At 37.4% G+C, this 17,109-nt stretch overlaps 1 protein-coding gene across 9 annotated transcripts in view; it reads left to right on the top strand.

Moving 5' to 3' along the window:
• Window positions 1-14,422, top strand: part of SHROOM2 (shroom family member 2) — a 162,454-nt gene extending 148,032 nt beyond the window's left edge. For 6 of the 9 annotated variants that reach the window (XM_034435676.3, XM_034435656.3, XM_087871448.1 and 3 more), the window contains 3 exons: window positions 9,052-9,238; window positions 12,036-12,308; window positions 13,181-14,422. In XM_034435676.3, the coding sequence (XP_034291567.2) occupies window positions 9,052-9,238; window positions 12,036-12,308; window positions 13,181-13,447 (727 nt within the window). In that variant the 3' untranslated portion in view covers window positions 13,448-14,422. The remainder of the gene's footprint in view (window positions 1-9,051; window positions 9,239-12,035; window positions 12,309-13,180) is intronic. The other 3 variants (XM_087871449.1, XM_087871447.1, XM_087871444.1) reach the window with 1 other exon arrangement.
• Window positions 14,423-17,109: the final 2,687 nt, after the last annotated feature.

Below are 17,109 nucleotides of genomic sequence, written 5' to 3'. Positions count from 1 at the left end.
TGATTGATCATTATGAATTGTTTGTTGCATAACTGGCATTAGTCTATTCGCTAATATCTTAGCAAAAATTTTATAATCCGTGTTCAAAAGTGAAATTGGCCTAAAATTTTCAGGTTTATTACAATTTTGATCTTCCTTCAGGATCAGTGAAACAAAAGCTGTTCGTCAAGAGGGTGGGACTCCTCCCCCTAATTGAATTTTACAAAATAGAACTCTAAACGGTTCTACCATTTCAAGCTGTAAATTCTTATAATAAACAGCTGTTAATCCATCTGTTCCCGGAGCTTTCCCTACTTTTAATTGCTTAATTGCATCAGTAATCTCATCAGAAGTTATTGGTTGATTCAATCCTTCCCTCTGTTCCAACGTTAATTCAGGAATATTCCCTTCCTTTAAGTATCTATCTATATCTATACCTTGTATTGAGTCACTAGCATATAACTTTGTATAAAATTCTAAAAAAGCCTTTTTTATCATATTCTGTTGGTAAACTTGCTTACCTCTAAATTCTATCTTACCAATGACTCATGATTTCTGTTTTTTCCTCAATATGTAGGCCAACCACCTACCTGGTTTATTGGCATTACAAAATGTATTATGTTTAGCATATTGTAAGCTAGTTGCCACCTGATCAGCCATTAACATACTAAATTTCCCTCGTAGTATATTTATTGTTTCTTTTACTTTCTTGTCTCCTGGATTAAGTATGAGTGATTGTTCTTTCTTTTTTACTTCTTCCTCTATCTCTTTCCGCTTCTTTTGTTGTTTTAGTCTATGTTTATTATTCATGTGTATTAACATACCCCTCATATAAGCCTTACTAGCATCCCAGACCATTTCCATGGAAGTACCCTTATTCATATTAATTACAAAAAATTCTTTCATTTGTTTTTTAAGCTCTTTCACATTTTCTTCATATCTAAATAAATTTTCATTTAACCTCCAAGACCGCTTTTCTCCCCTCTCCTGTTCAAATTCCACCGAAACCGGACTGTGATCAGTTAAAGTTCTTGGATATATCTTCGTCTTCTTCACCCTGGAAATAAAATCATTTGTGGTTAGTATAAAATCAATCCTGGAGAAGGATTGATGTCTATCAGAAAAAAAAGTAAAGTCTCTTTCCTCCACATTACGTTCTCTCCAAATATCTCTCAGTTCTATATCTTCCACCATATCAAAAAAAGATTTAGGTACTTTTGCACGTGTTGATATCTTTGATAAACTTTTTTTTATCTTTCTATGTGTCTATTACTCCATTCCAGTCACCCATTAATATAAAAGATTTATAATCCCATTGTATTATTTTAGTATGTAGAAATTTATAAAACTTGTCTTGTTGCTGATTAGGGGCATATATTCCAATAAAAAGCATTTTTCCAGTCTGTGTTGATAATTCAATTGCAATATATCTTCCTTGATCATCTGCCTCAATTAGTCCTTTCCTTTCATATATGACTAGCCCATTTTTCTTCTCTGGCGCTGATGCCACAAAATGTGTACCTAATCTTGAATTTATCAAATATTTTTGATCTGATAATCTAATATGTGTTTCTTGCAAGCAAATAACGTCATTGTTAAATTGTTTCAAGTAGTGAAATACTTTCTTTCTTTTTGGTGGTGAATTTAGGCCATTGACATTCCAAGATAGGAATTTAGTTGCCATCTTTAGCCTTTTGAAGCCATATGAGCATCAGCTGAAGCTCCTCCTCCACCTTACTCTTCGGCCTACCCCCCCCCCCCACTGCTTTTGTTTTTTGAACTTCTTGAGATAAATCTTGAGATTGTTGCCTTTTTTATTGTTGTTCTTGAAGTTTATAAGTTGATCGGGTCAGTCGTTGTACTTTCGGCTCTCCCTTCTTAGGTGGTTCCAAAGTTGGAGGTAAGCCCCCAAGATCCAAATCTTCTTCCATGATAATTCCTCCAGCTGCAACTTCAGCATAGGTTTGTACCTATTTTCCATCTTTTTCTTGTTGTAACATCTCCATTTTCTTCTCCCCCCCCCCCCCGGTGAGGGTGGGTATCCAGCCTTTAAAACATTTACATAGAAGTCTTTTGCCTTCCAGACTGTGTTTAACCGGTATCTTTCTCCATTATAAGTCACTATTAGACCAATTGGAATGTCCCATCTGTATGCCACTTGTTGATTTCTCAGCTCATTTACCAAAAAGCCAAAGTCTTTTCTACTTTCAGCATCTTTGGAGGAATCTCTTTCAAAACCACCACCTCTTGCCCAGCCACCTGAACTTTATTCTTGTAGGAAGCTTGTAAGATATCATTTCTGATCCTCCTAGTTGTAAAATAGATCACCACATCTCTTGGCAGCTGCCTTTGTTTTGCCAGCCAGGAATTAACCCTGTAAATTTTATCAATTTGGCTTGCCACATCTTCTGGTCTTTCTTTAATTATCTCTACAATAGCATCAGCACAAATATCTTTTAGGTTTTCTTTACTATTTTCTTTCAGGCCTCTCAATCTCAGAGCAAACTCCATGGACCTGTATTATAACATTACCAATTCATCATCCACTTTCTCTGTTCTGGTCATAACATCTCCCATTTTACTTTCCAAATTTAAATTGGCTTGATTAATTTCTTCAACTTTCCCATCAAGCTAGATAACAAGGTTTGACAATCCTGATACAGCATAAACAATATCCTCTTTTATCTCATTGTGTTTCTCTGCAACCACTTCCTTAATTGAACTTATATCCTCCTCAACTTTCTTTAATTTCCCTTCCACAAGTAATGTTAAGTTATTCATAGCTTCTTTCATTGCTGTTGCTTGATTATTCATGGCTTCTTTCATAAATTCTTTAAAATCATTAAGTGCTGCATCTTGACTCCGACTCTGACTCTGTGAATCAGCCGGAAGTTGTGCTTTCTATGTCACCACTGACACAACTGGAGAACCTCCCCCTCCTTTAACAACTCCTGGTTTCACTTGTCTAGAAGCCATTTTTCCCCCTCTTAAGATCTTCTTTTTTTTTCCCCCAAAGCCACAAAGTCTTTTAAACAACTTTAAAATGTTTGTAATTTATAGTCTCTAATTTATCAGGCAGGATAATTTTTTTTCCCCACAAGCTCTCACTTCCCAGCAGTTAATAAGCAGCTAATCCACTCTCCCAGCGCAAAGTTCTCAAGCACTTTCGTTTCTGGCTTTCACTTTCAAAACCATAACAAAGACGCCATCTTCAGCCTCCAGCTCAATGAGATTCAGTTTGAAACAAAGTAACTTCGGAGTTAAGCTCTGTACTTTTAAAGCTTGTTCTCCTGTTTTCCGCTCTGCCTGCGCTTGTAATCAGTCAAACTCACTTTTAAAAGCAGGATCGGATCGCGGCTTCTCGCTCTGCTTTCGCAGTGTCATCCTGGCTTCGGAGCTTCTTGGCGGGCTGGCTGGGGAGCTCTCACCCTCCAAGCCTCTGGAAATATTCCAGAGGGCTTTCGGGGAGCTCTACTCTCACCCACTGGCTCTCCTCTCCTTCTTTTCCCGAAGGAGAGGTTTTTCAGCCGCCAGACAGCCGGTTTGCGCTGTCAAAGCGGCTTTTACGAAGACGCAGGGCTGGCGGTCTTAGAAGACCGTCCACGGAGCCTGCGGTGCCAACCAGAAGTCCCGCTTTTTATCTTTTTTTTTAATCTTATATGTGCACACACTATTTTAATTTTTGCTCTATTAAAATATAAGTTATAGAATCAAGACAAACTTAACAAATGTAACTACTACAACTTTCTTCCAATTCACACCTGGTTCTGGTTGGGATTTAGATTCTAACTTGTCTGGGAAAATACCAGCTTCGAAAAGACTGAAATACCCAACCTTCTATGTTCATGGAACCAAATACTTGTGTTAAGCTGACAAACTAGAGATGAATCCCCATTTCTCCTAGTGGTTTATCAAAAACATATAAATACTTAATGATTGTGAAGGTTTCATTTCACTATTATATATGCTTCTTGTTGACAGATTCACTGTGCCTTGCTGGATAAGAATTGTTTTCATTACTTCCTAGTGTTTTATTATAAATGTTATCTTTCATAGCAAGTAAGAGTTACTGCACAGAACAGGGAGTTCTACAGTAATTTTGTACTGTAATTACATGTCACCAGCAACATTGATATCTACATTTCTGAGCAATCTGAGAAAGGCAGTAGGTCTTACAAGCTCAAATTAAGAGTGGATAAATTGGATTAGCACTTATACAGTCTGTTGATAAATGTTGGATATGGCAGATGCTGATTCAAATCAGTGAATGACTTTGGGTGAGTCACTATTTTAGACCAATTTACCTTTCAAACCTGTTGCAGGGTAGAATGAGAGAGAACTTCCATATATATGTAATCTTGAGTTGTCAGAAGAAAAAGCTGGGTATAATTGCAATAAATAAAATAAAAAATAATGCATCCTAGTAAATATTCTGATAAATTATAGTCTGATTCACCATAAGTAAGGGTCAGCATGCGCTCAGCGAATCAGTTCTCCAACCAGTAGATCCCACCCTTGGCAGACGGAGGCTGAAAATGGGACTCCGGAGGTGGCGATAGGCAGCGGCAATCCCTACAGCCTGGAACAGCTGATTGGCAATATTCCGGGAGGCTGATCCAACTGCCAATCAGCTGCTCGTGCTAAATCAGGCTGCGATAACATGGTGAAGCTCACCAGGCCGTTTGCTGTTTGTTGCAAGGACGCTAGCCAGATGAATACCAATAGATGCTGGGAGGCAGAAGCAGATTTTTTTTTCTTGTTTTCCTCCCCAAAAGCTAGGTGCGTCTTATGGTCCGGAGCATTATATAGTGCAAAAAATATGGTATATAAAATAATTTTTATATACTATTAAGTTTTGCAAAAAAATTCAATTTGGATATTTCTGTAGATTTTTGGAGGAGAATCATAAGAAATTGCAAACATCTAACTGAAAATTAATGGGAGATAGAAAATGAAAATATAATATTCTCACAAACAAACACATACACACACATAAGTAACTCTGGAGTCTTCTTTCCAAGCAAGTGACTGTTTGGTTCATGTTGCTTTATGCCAAAAAGAGAGACAAAGAGCTATTTATATTTATATTTATAGTCTCAGACCCTGGGTCTACGGCTGATGTTATGTAATGCCAGGTCAGTGGTAAATAAAGCCCCCCTCATTCATGATCTTATTTCAGAGGGGGGTGCTGACCTGGCAGGGATTACGGAGACCTGGTTAGGCCAGGAGGGAGGAGTTCCTCTTGTGGAAATGTGCCTGCCAAGTGTCCGCGCATTCCATCAGCCAAGGACTCAGGGAAGGGGTGGGGGAGTGGCAGCAATCATTAGAGAAAGTCTTTGCCCGAGGGAGGCCACTGTTCCTCAGATAGCCGGATGTGAGTCCCTCCTTGTGAAGTGGGGTCGGGGGATTCAGATGGGCCTACTGATTGCGTACCTGGCTCCCTGCCACGTAACAGCGGTCCTGCCTGAGCTGCTCGACATTATAGCCAGGGTGGCGGTGGAAACCCCCAGACTTATTGTTATGGGGGATTTTAACCTGCCATCCGCTGATGAGATGTCGGAGATGGCTTGGGAGTTCATGGCTTCCATGACAGCCATGGACCTGACCCAGGTAGTTAAAGGCCCCACCCACTTGGGGAATCACACTCTGGACTTGATTTTTGTCTCTGATCAGTGGCTGAATGATCTAAGAATAGGGGATATAGACATCAAGCCCTTGTCATGGTTTGATCATTCTCTCCTTCACATGGACTTTCAAGTCACTTCCACCCCCCGCAGGGAGACGGAACCAACCAAATGGTCCTGTCCCAGGCGCCTGATGGACCCCGAAAGGTTCCTGACGGAGCTTGGGCCATTTCCTGAGACTCTGGCTCATGACTCGACTGAGGACCTGGTGGTCGCCTGGGACAGGGCGGCTACTGGGGCCTTGGACTGCGTCGTGCCTTTGCGGCCTCTGACCTGATGCCGATCTCGTCTAGCTCCTTGGTTTTCCGAGGAGCTGAGAAAGATGAAGCATTGGAAAAGACACCTGGAGAGCGATTGGAGGACAAGCCGATCTGAATCTGACCGAACACAGGTGAGATCTTATATTAAGACCTACCTAGTGGCGATAAGAGCAGCGAAGTCTAGCTACTTCTCCGCTCTTATTGCATCTGTAGAGAACTGCCCAGCCGTGCTGTTTAGGGTGACCCGCTCCCTACTTCAGGTGGGGGTACGGGAAGATCCCTTACAGGGTCGAGCTGAGGATTTTGTACAATTCCTGCATGATAAAGTCGTTCAGATTCCGGAAGGCTTGGACTCCGATTTGGTAGATCCAGGGGAGGAGACGGGGGTAGGTCTTGAGAACATTATCTGGGAAGAGTTTGACTCTGTGGCTCCTGAGGACGTGGACAGGATTCTGGGCAAGCTTAATGTTGCCACATGTTTATTGGACCCGTGTCCCTCCTGGTTGGTACTGGCCTCCCGGGAGGTTACACGAGGCTGGCTCCAGGGGATTATAAATGCTTCTCTGAGTGAGGGTGTCTTTCCCGCTGCCTTGAAAGAGGCAGTTGTGAAGCCCCTCCTCAAGAAACCTTCCCTGGACCCGGCTATATTATCAAATTATCGTCCAGTCTCCAATCTTCGCTTTGTTGCAAAGGTTGTTGAGAGTGTGGTGGCGCGACAACTACCCCGATACCTGGATGAAGTTGTCTATCTGGATCCGTTCCAGTTGGGCTTCAGGTCACGATACAGCACAGAAACGGAATTGGTCGCATTGGTTGATGATCTCTGGAGGGCTCGGGACAGAGGTTGCTCCTCTATCCTGGTCCTATTAGATCTCTCAGCGGCTTTTAATACCATCGACCATGGTATCTTACTGCACTGGCTGGAGGGGTTAGGAATAGGGGGCACCGTGCTTCGGTGGTTCTCCTCCTTCCTCTCTGACCGTTCGCAGTTTGTATTGGCAGGGGGGCAGAGATCGACCTCGAGGCACCTTATTTGTGGGGTGCTGCAAGGGTCAGTCCTCTCACCCCTTCTGTTCAACATTTATGTAAAACCGCTAGGCGAAATCATCCGTGGTTTTGGGGTGAGTGTTCATCAGTATGCTGATGACACACAACTATACATCTCCACCCCAGACCACCCCAATGATGCCCTTGCTGTGATGTCCCGTTTCCTGGAAGCCGTGCGGATCTGGATGGGGAAAAACAAGCTCAGACTCAACCCCTCCAAGACTGAGTGGCTGTGGCTTCCGGCGTCCCGGTATAGTCAGCTGGTACCATCACTGACAATTGGGGATGAGATCTTGCTCCCCACAGAGAGGGCCCGCAACTTGGGTGTCCTCCTGGATTCACGGCTATCTTTAGAAGATCATTTGACAGCCGTGGCCAGGGGTGCCTTTTATCAGGTTCTCCTGATCCGCCAGTTGTGTCCCTTTCTGGATCGGGATGCATTGCGCACGATCACTCATGCCCTAGTCACCTCCCGTATGGACTACTGTAATGAACTCTACATGGGGCTCCCCTTGAAAAGCACCCGGAGGCTCCAACTGGTCCAGAATGTAGCCGCGCGGGTGATTATGGGCGCAGGTCGTTGCGCCCACGTAACACCTCTCCTACGCGAGCTGCACTGGCTCCCGGTGGTCTTCCAGGTGCGATTCAAGGTGTTAGTTATCACCTTTAAAGCACTCCATGGCTTAGGACCTGGGTACCTACGAGACCGTCTTTTGCCACCAATAGCCTCCCACCGACCAGTTCGTTCTCACAGGGAGGGACTACTCAGGGTACCGTCAGTCAAGTTATGCCGACTGGCGACTCCCAGGGGGAGGGCCTTCTCTGTGAGGGCTCCAACCCTTTGGAATGAACTGCCCCCTGAGATACGAAATATCCCTGATCTCCGTGCTTTCCGCCGTGCCCTCAAAACCCTGATGTTCCAACAGGTGGGGCTAAACATATGAACATGTGAATGTTTTTAAAATGTTATCTAATTTTAGGTTCTATTTAATTGGGTCAAACTATGTTATAATAATAATTTTAATTAGCAATTTTATGATGTTTGCGTATCTATATTTTTCTTGACTGTACACCGCCTTGAGTCCTACGGGAGAAAGGCGGTATAGAAATATAATTAATTAATTAATTAATTAATTAATTAATTAATATCTTAGGTATTCAAATTTTGTCCCTCTTAATAGAATGACTATTAAGTGCAGCCAGTTGAGGGATGAAATAATGTTGATTTCTTTTTTGCAGTGATATATGATAGAAAATGTTGAATTTTGTGAAGGCTTTTCTCAGATTGATTCTTCATTAGTCCTCTCATTGGCACTCACCATGCACTGTACGGGTTTCAGTATTATAGTCCCTGGCTTGTCTCTTTGTACTCTGTGTATGCATGTATGTGATTATGTGTGCATTGATATCTAAAAGAAGTAGGGCTTGGGTTGGATGCCATGAACACCATCTTGCCAGTTTTGACCCACTGCAGACATTATTGGTTCTTTACTGTTTATTTGAAGGAAAAATAAACCTCCTTTAATTGAATTATGTTCCAAAAGAATTGATCCTATATACACAATATATTTGCTATCAGTGAACTGATTTCAATCTTAACTTTTCTAGTGTTAAGAGAAAGGTATTTTTAGCAGTAGGTTCTTTTAAGCATTAGAACTGCAGATAATGAAACCCAAGAACCTATATATTTACAAAATGTGTGTTTATGGGATTAGATAATCAAGGCTAATGAAAGCCAGAAACAGATTTAAATATCACCTTTCTTCCATTGCCCATGTAATCAAGGGTAGGGCATAGAAATCTAAATATGGTCAGAGAACATAAATTAGAAGCAAAATAGAAATCAGCATTTTAGGCCATAATTTTGAGACATTCCTTTAATTTCCTGTCTCTCTAGCTAGGTTCTTAGAGTGATAAAACAATATGGTTATTTTATCCATTGTTTCTGTAGGTAGCTTTCTCTTAACCCTACAATCTATCTACTGCAAATAGTATTTCAAAGTAATTATTATCTTGCTTTCAGTGCATAAACATGTCAAGAAGTCTGTTGAAAACTAGTATTTTTTTAAATCTTTGCTTAGGAAAGAGGAGCTGACTCTGTCTTTGGCCATTCCCTTAACAACTAATTCCACTTACTATAGCACCTCTGCACCCAAGGCAGAACTTCTGATCAAGATGAAGGATATGCAGCAGCAGCAGCAGCAGCAGCAACAGCAAAGTGAGGAGGATTCTGAAAATGAGTTAGACCACAATTTGTCTGAGAAGAAGGTAAGTTTGTCATGAGATTTTGTTTTCAGTATTTTACTTATTATTGGAAGCCATGGTCTTGAGCTTTCTAGTGGTCTGTCTCATTGCCTGTTCAGCTGAAAATAAAATGTGATCACACCAAAAATTGTGAGGAGGCAACAAGTGCCTAGTATCCAGTATTCACAAAGTAAAAGAGAGAAGCTCCTGTTGAAATACTGAACAAAAAAGCAAAGTGATAGCATTAATGCCTCTTCAGAATACAGAATAATTTACTATGTGTAAAGAAGATACTTTTCAACAAAGAATTACATTAACTTTTAGAATTAAATCCTATATAAACATAACTGAGAAAAATGCCATTCAGTTCAACAGCATTTATTTCCTAGTGAACCTGTTCAGAATATCAGTAATTTATGAGGTACTTTCATCAATCTGAATCAGCACGATTAATTTAGATCAAACTCTGATGTTTTGCTCAAGGGCTACTGTTGAGTTCAACTTGTTGATGAACATAAAAAAAGAACCTTCTTGGTGACCTTAACTCTAAGCCTATCATTTCAGAACTTCTAAAAGAAAATTCAGACCTCCTGTTTAAGAACCATATTAATTATTTCAATTTTTACTTAATTTGAAGTTAATGACAACTTCTAAATGAAAATTCTTTAAATTATTGCTGATTTTTTTTTTCTTGGCTCCAAACAGGATGTTTACTCATGATATTTACTTTATCATTAGGTTAAGATTTTTATTTATTTAATTTATAAAATTTCTATACCACCCCATTATCTGAGTGATTTTGGGCAGTTTACAAATAAAATAATATATAACCCACTTCAAGAGAGGTATTATATGTAGCTTTAAAGGCAGGACAAATACTGGTAACAAAATAAAAATATTTAAGGCCAAAGTTAATAAGTGAGAATTTCAGGATATCTGAAGGGAGACTTAACAGATAACAAAATAACAGTTGAACAGGACCTTAGATGTCTTTTAGTCCAACCTCATGCTCAAACAGGAGACCCTGTACCAATACCATTCCAAGCAAATGGCGATCCAATCTCTTCTTAAAAACTTTCAGTGATGGACTTCTCACAACTTAGATTGGCAGTCCAAAATTTATGTTTGTAAGGATTTTGATAAATATAGATCCATATTCATTAACATTTGATTATTGAACTAAATTATGCTACACATAAATTGGCAAGAGCAAAGGAAATTTTCTTTCTTTATAATCAAGATAAAGTCATTCACAATACTCTTAGCAGTATGATCAAAACGTACTGTAATAATTAATATCCCTGTTGGATTATGTGTAACACAATTGTACAAAATATATCCAACTGAGTGTTAGAAACTTGGGTTTTAAAACTTCTCTGAGTTTGGTTTTTTATTTGCAGACATTTCCATATCCACCTAGATAATATCTGCTCATTTAATTTCTAATAGTTCTATTCACATGTGCATAAATCAGGAAAAGATTTGAACAAAAACAGTTGTTAATTTAAAAATGATTTTTATAAAATAAATCTTCCCCAGATTAAAAAAAAGTTGTGATTCTTCTCAAGTTTGATCTGTTAATATTTCCTATCTTTCAATAAAGAGGAAGTACATTTTTGCACATTTTCAATAATTGTCTGAGATGCTCTATAGACAGAAGTGCAGTTGTGTGGGAGTTGCTTTTGATTAGTGTCTCATGGCTCAGATTTAAATGTCACACCCACATGATTGTGTAATTCAAATGGAATATGTAGCCAGGTGGGATTTTCTTGTGGAAAAATTCCCTGTTCTAGGAAGTCGCACCTGTGTTTGTCAAGCATAGAACTATTGTGTCATCAGCTGTTTAAAACCTATGTCTCAGTGCTGAAACTAAAACTACTGGTTCAAACTTTTTTATACAGTCAAATAAGCCAGTTTCCTTTTAATATTCATGATATAACTTTATCCAGGAATAATTAAATCATGAACCCGGCCGTAGCTGAAAATTTTTTTCCCACTATCTGGATCTCAACCACACTAAATGTTGTTTCAATTTTTCAATTTCTGTGCGCACATGAAAAACACATAAAATGTAGGAGACAAAAAAGATACTTCCTAAAAAAAAAAACCCAAAGGCATTGGGATTTTTATTATTGTGAAATTCTCTTTTCACAGGACATTCATTTAACTATCCTTGATTCATTTCAGATATGTAGTGATAACATAGTTGTTCTGCTACTTTTAAAGAGTTGTTTCTTCAGTTGGACATCCCAGTTCTCTTCCTTCAATCCTATTATAATTTACATTGATTTGAGGGCACTTTTGTTTTTTAGAGAAAATAATTATTGCATTTATGCAAATGCATAAATTATTACTTCTGATATTCCATCATTTACTTTTCCCACCCTATTTCTATTATATCCATATTTCCCATTCTTACAATATACTTTTCCAGCCTTACTGAAGATTTAAGATCAAATCACTAGAAGAAAAATCTAACTTGTATTTTTTAATGTTTTTGCCACTAAAATCCTTTCTTATTTAACTGACAGTTATTATTTATTTATTTATTTCTTGTCTTTTCTTAATCCAAATCAGAAATTGCTCACAGCATGCCTTTATAACCACTCCAGTAAGGGAATATTAATAGCTGTTCTAACTATTTGAAACAAACATATTTTGCTCACATTGATTTTTCTGAATACCAAAAATATATAGACTATTTTGGAAAGATTCTCTTATCTTGTGGTTTCATCATCTAACCATTTAGAAGTCATGAGATGAGTAGTCATATAAATCTAACAATTATATCTCATAAATTTAGCTTCTCTCTCTCTTTCAGCAAGAGCTTATAGATAGCATTAGTCGAAAACTAAAAGTGCTAAAAGACGCTCGAGAGACACTCTTGGAAGACATTCAAGCCAATAATCTTCTTGGAGATGAAGTGGAGGTAGTGGTAAAGGAGGTCTGCAAACCCAATGAATTTGACAAGTTTCGGATGTTTATTGGAGATCTAGACAAAGTGGTTAACCTCCTGCTATCACTCTCTGGTCGACTTGCCAGAGTAGAAAATGCATTAAACAACTTGGATGAAAATGCTTCTCCTGAAGAAAGGGTAAGGCATTTGTATTGTCATATGAGGAGGAACTCTAATGTTATTTTGTTTTGCCAGCTCAAGTATATACATAGACTCCTGTCTTATTGAGTAATCTTCTTGGTTAAAAATAAGAAATCAACTTTGCCCAAAAGCTGTTATGCTAGAGAGATGTTACTTGAGCAGTGGTTTTCTTTTATCTGAACTGCCTTATATAGAAAATTGTTGATCAGTCCTGCTAAGGAGAGCATTTTTCCTCCTCATTTAGTAGGTGAGGACTGCTTGTTGTGGACATCTCAGACTCTAAGCCTCCATTCTTAGCTAGCTGCAATTCTAGAAGTGAAGTTGGAAGGGCTGGGGCACTTTGGACCTATCAGTTATACTGTGGCCTAATTAAGTAGATCATCCCCAAATGAAGTTCTTAAGAGAATCTGCATTCTCCAACATATTTTGGACCAAACCATACAAGAGCCAGGAAAAGAATACTCACTTAACCTCTGAGGTTGTACCCATTTCTAGGGTGGTTGTCCTAAGATGGTAATGGAACAGAACAACTCATCACAAGACAATGTCCCTGAGGACATAATTTAATTAGAACTTGTAGAAAAGAACTCTAAAAATAAAAAGGCTCACAAAGCAGACAGTGAATCAAATCTTCATCAACATTTTTGAGACATGGGAGTGCTGCCATTAATTATACAGTATATTTTTAAAAAAATTTCTACCAAATAATAAAATTCAGAAAGCTGCTTCTTTCATTTTACTATTTGCTTGGGAAGCATGTCTTTCTAAAATGTTTTCTTTTAAACAATGATAGGAGAATGTTCATTATGGAAATGGAATATAAAGCTAAATGTATTAATCATTACAATTTTCCTGTTCTGTTCCCTTAGCGGATTCTAGTAGAAAAACAGAAATTACTCATACAACAGCATGAAGATGCAAAGGAGCTGAAGGAAAACTTGGATCGAAGAGAACGCATTGTCTTTGATATTCTGGCCAGCTATCTGAGTGATGAAAGCCTTGCCGATTATGAGCACTTTGTCAAAATGAAATCAGCCCTCATAATAGAACAGCGAGAGCTGGAGGACAAAATCAAACTTGGGGAAGAGCAACTCAAGTGCCTGACTGAAAGTCTCCAGCCTGAAAGACCCAAATAATGATTCAGTAATGGCAATAATCCTGGGACTTTGTTTTACATAATTTTATTTGAAAACCTTGAAATCTTTTACAGCTTTTTAAGACAGAAAAGAGACCAATATACACATGAGCACTGTTCCGATTTCCCAAAAGGGAAGAAAATGGTTAATTTTAGAGACTTGGAGAAGTAGTTATATTAAGTAGACAAAATAACTTTTCCAGCACTATGATTAGGCTGGTGAAATACTTTGGCAACATTATACATTTAGATACTTTTTTAAAAAAGAAATTTTGCATGATATGAATCCTTTCAAAATTATTTCAAAACCATTTGCTCAAGTAAGATTTTAATTATATCCAGTTAAACTAATTCCGAATGTACCAGTAAATTGCATATTTCTGTGGCTTTGTGAATTTTAATGTTGTAATGAAATATAACTATAGTTCATTAATTTATCACTTCAGTATTGCGGCAGGGATAAGAAAGAAAAGTTTCATTCAAAACAATTTTCTTACGTGAATGAAAAACTGAAGGATTGATTCTTATAAGTCTTAAGTTTGTAATGCAGTGCAAAATTAATACAACATTTCATTAGGTACTATTTGCCAGGAGTTTAGTGAGTCGTATATTTGTAGATTGTTCTGCATATTCTTCATCTGTTTGTTTTCACCGTATGACTTTGCCTTTAAGGATCACTGTTTGTCCTGTGACTGTTCTATATGAAGCTCCTTGTTTTACTTGGACTTACAGTTGGATACCTCTGTGCCGTGTTTATATTAACAAATAATATAACAGTTTGATCTTATTTTCCAGTCCAATCACATGTAGGGACATATTAACATTGTAATCTAAAAAAATTTTTTTTAAAAAAGGCCCCTTTAAAATCTTTTACATGATAAGGATGCAATAACTGTTGGTGTATTACCCAATTTATAGGTAATGTTCCTTAATATTAATGGATGTTTGTAATGAATAAAGATAATCATTATGTCTTTTCTATAGTGTATTTTTAAGACTTACTGAGAAATAATTTACCTAAAACCTTGAGCCATTCTGCACAGTACCCTCATTTAGAAGTTAAATTAACTGCACCATTACAAAAGAACTTAATTGTGAATCATTCCACAAGAGTAGGTACAATTTCAACTGTTCTGATTACTCTAGCAATAAAATTGTTAGCTATAGAAGGACTAGCTATAACAGATTCCACATAATCATGTATTTCAGAAGCAGATATCACTCAATCCCATGCATGTCTGTTCAAAAGCAAACCTAGGACTGATACCACAACACACATGTGTATGGGATTGCAATCATGTATTCTTAATTGGTCTTTTCCCACAAATATATCAGTGCTAATTCATACATTTGATGCCATTTCCTTCTATGTTGTTAACATCATTTTAACAATTTTCTCTACTATTTATATCTGTCATCATTGTGACATACATTCTCCAGTCCATATTAGACAAGTGTTCAACTTTGTTTCTGGTTTAATCCTTACATATACACAATATAAAGCACCATTTTTGTTCCAGTCAAATGTAACATTTTTTCTTTAACTCTTTAAGGAAATAAATTTTTTCTGTGGTGATTCAGTTTGTATATGTGCATTCAAATATAACCAGTGTACACAGTAATTTGCATTAAGTCATATAATTCATATGAACTTAGTACATAAATTAATGTATAATTATATTTCAATTTGAATAATAATATATTTAATCATTACCTTTGGTTAAGCTTGCCATTTTTTTTTGTTTGTTGGTTTGGCAGGCTCTCTGGAAAGGGCCAGTAAAGGGATTCCCTTTATTTCTCTTCTGTATATATACTTTACAAATATTTCTATTGTTTGTTCTATCTGAGAGAGAATCTGGTGCTGATGTCTTGCTTTGGCATCATGAGTGGAGGATTTTTTTTTCTTCACTTTGTACGTCATTGCAGTATTTAGACTTTGTACAGTAAAAAATATATTTTGATTTTTTTTCCTGTGGTCAATTTTCCATATGCTACTCAAATTCAAACAACATATTTCAATTTCTTAATTTTTGCTTAATTATTTACCTACTGACAAGGTTATATTGTTTTATCAAGGAAAATAAAATATTGTGCTTGAGTATTGAGTGATGTGTTAATTTTAGCCATTATGTATATTAATATTACATAATTGAATGTTTTTCCATTATAAAGAATGTTAATTCTACTTGAATGTTGATTAATTAGCATCAAATTACAAATCCTTGAGATTACTTCAATTTACATTTAAGTTTTTTTCCAAAGACAGCTTCCACAGTAAAATAAGAAAAATACAAAAACAGTTGGAAAGTTCTTATTTGTACATGCAATACGATAGTAGTCACTTTTTTTTTCTTTTTTTTAATTTTTTTTTATTGAAAAAGTTTTTCAAATACAGATTTTCCCCCCTTTTTCCCCCCCTCCTCCCTAACCCCCCTCCCCCTCCCCTCCCTCCCCCTGTGGCTTCTCCAGAATAAAACCCAAATTAATAACAGATTATATAATACTTTACCATCCTTTTTACTCCACCCCCCCATATGCTGACCCTTTCTTTCTAACAATATTATTATATCCCCCTTATACTATACATTTCAAAGCAACATTCAGCTGTAAAATTATATAATAAATCCTAATTTGGCAATTTCAACTCATAATCTATCCATTTCCTCCTCCCCCATACATATATCTCTTAATTCAAATCTTTTACGTATATTAATATAACATAACATCCCTTTTCCTAAAGTAAACAATCAGTAAGCTAGCCTATCTCCACCCACTTTCCTGCAGGTCTACCATACATAATATTTTCAATATCTTTGTTCTTCTGCCCACACCACTAAAAAATATTTCCATATATAGATAAAATCCTCAAATGACTTTAAGCTTGTAATCCATATGGTATCTTCTGTAATGTCTTTCAACTGGATTGTTAATTCCATCACCCATGTTAGGTTAACATCAAATTCTAGTTCCAACAGTATGTTCAGTATCTTCAATTACCATCTGCCCCCATCAATAATAAATGTTTTCGTATATAAAAAAAACCACCCGAGTGACTTTATATTTATATTCCATATAGTGTCTTCTGTAATATGTTTCATCTAGATTATTAATTCCAACCACCGTATTAGGGTAACAACCAGATCTTCTGCATGCCCCAGTCCCATAGTTCTCTTGCCTTATAGCTCAGCATAAACATAATCCATTTGTCAAAGAGTCCAAAATAGAAAGTTCCAATCCACTCAGTTAAAGGCCATCTTCCACATCCCAAAAACACAGCACTGCAGAGATCTGTCACTCTCCTCAAAATAGTATAAACCAATACTTTGCCTCAGCTATATTTTCATGTTTTTAATCGTCTCTTAAGTAACTGGCATTACACTGTTGTTTAGTCTAAATTTTTTTATTTTTGTAGGACCTGCTTCTTCTTTTCTTAACTTTTTGTGGTTTAGATCTCCACCCTGGTTGCCTTTCTAGGAGTTGTATATCAACTGATTGATTTCCATGCTGGTCTGTAACTTGATAAGTCATCACATTAGAATCCAAAGCCATCTCTCTTGTATTTATAGGTAATCCAACTATAACCTCTGAAGGAGAATCCATAAGCGGCTCGTTCACAAAAGCCTCTGTAACTTGTTGTTTTTCCATTACCTCCACCTCTATCTG

Source organism: Pantherophis guttatus, chromosome 5 (genome assembly GCF_059756535.1).
Source record: "Pantherophis guttatus breed Tessera chromosome 5, ASM5975653v1, whole genome shotgun sequence".
NCBI lineage: Eukaryota > Metazoa > Chordata > Lepidosauria > Squamata > Colubridae > Pantherophis > Pantherophis guttatus.
The sequence above is the reverse complement of the archived record's forward strand: the minus strand, read 5'-3'. Positions and strand labels throughout refer to the sequence as shown.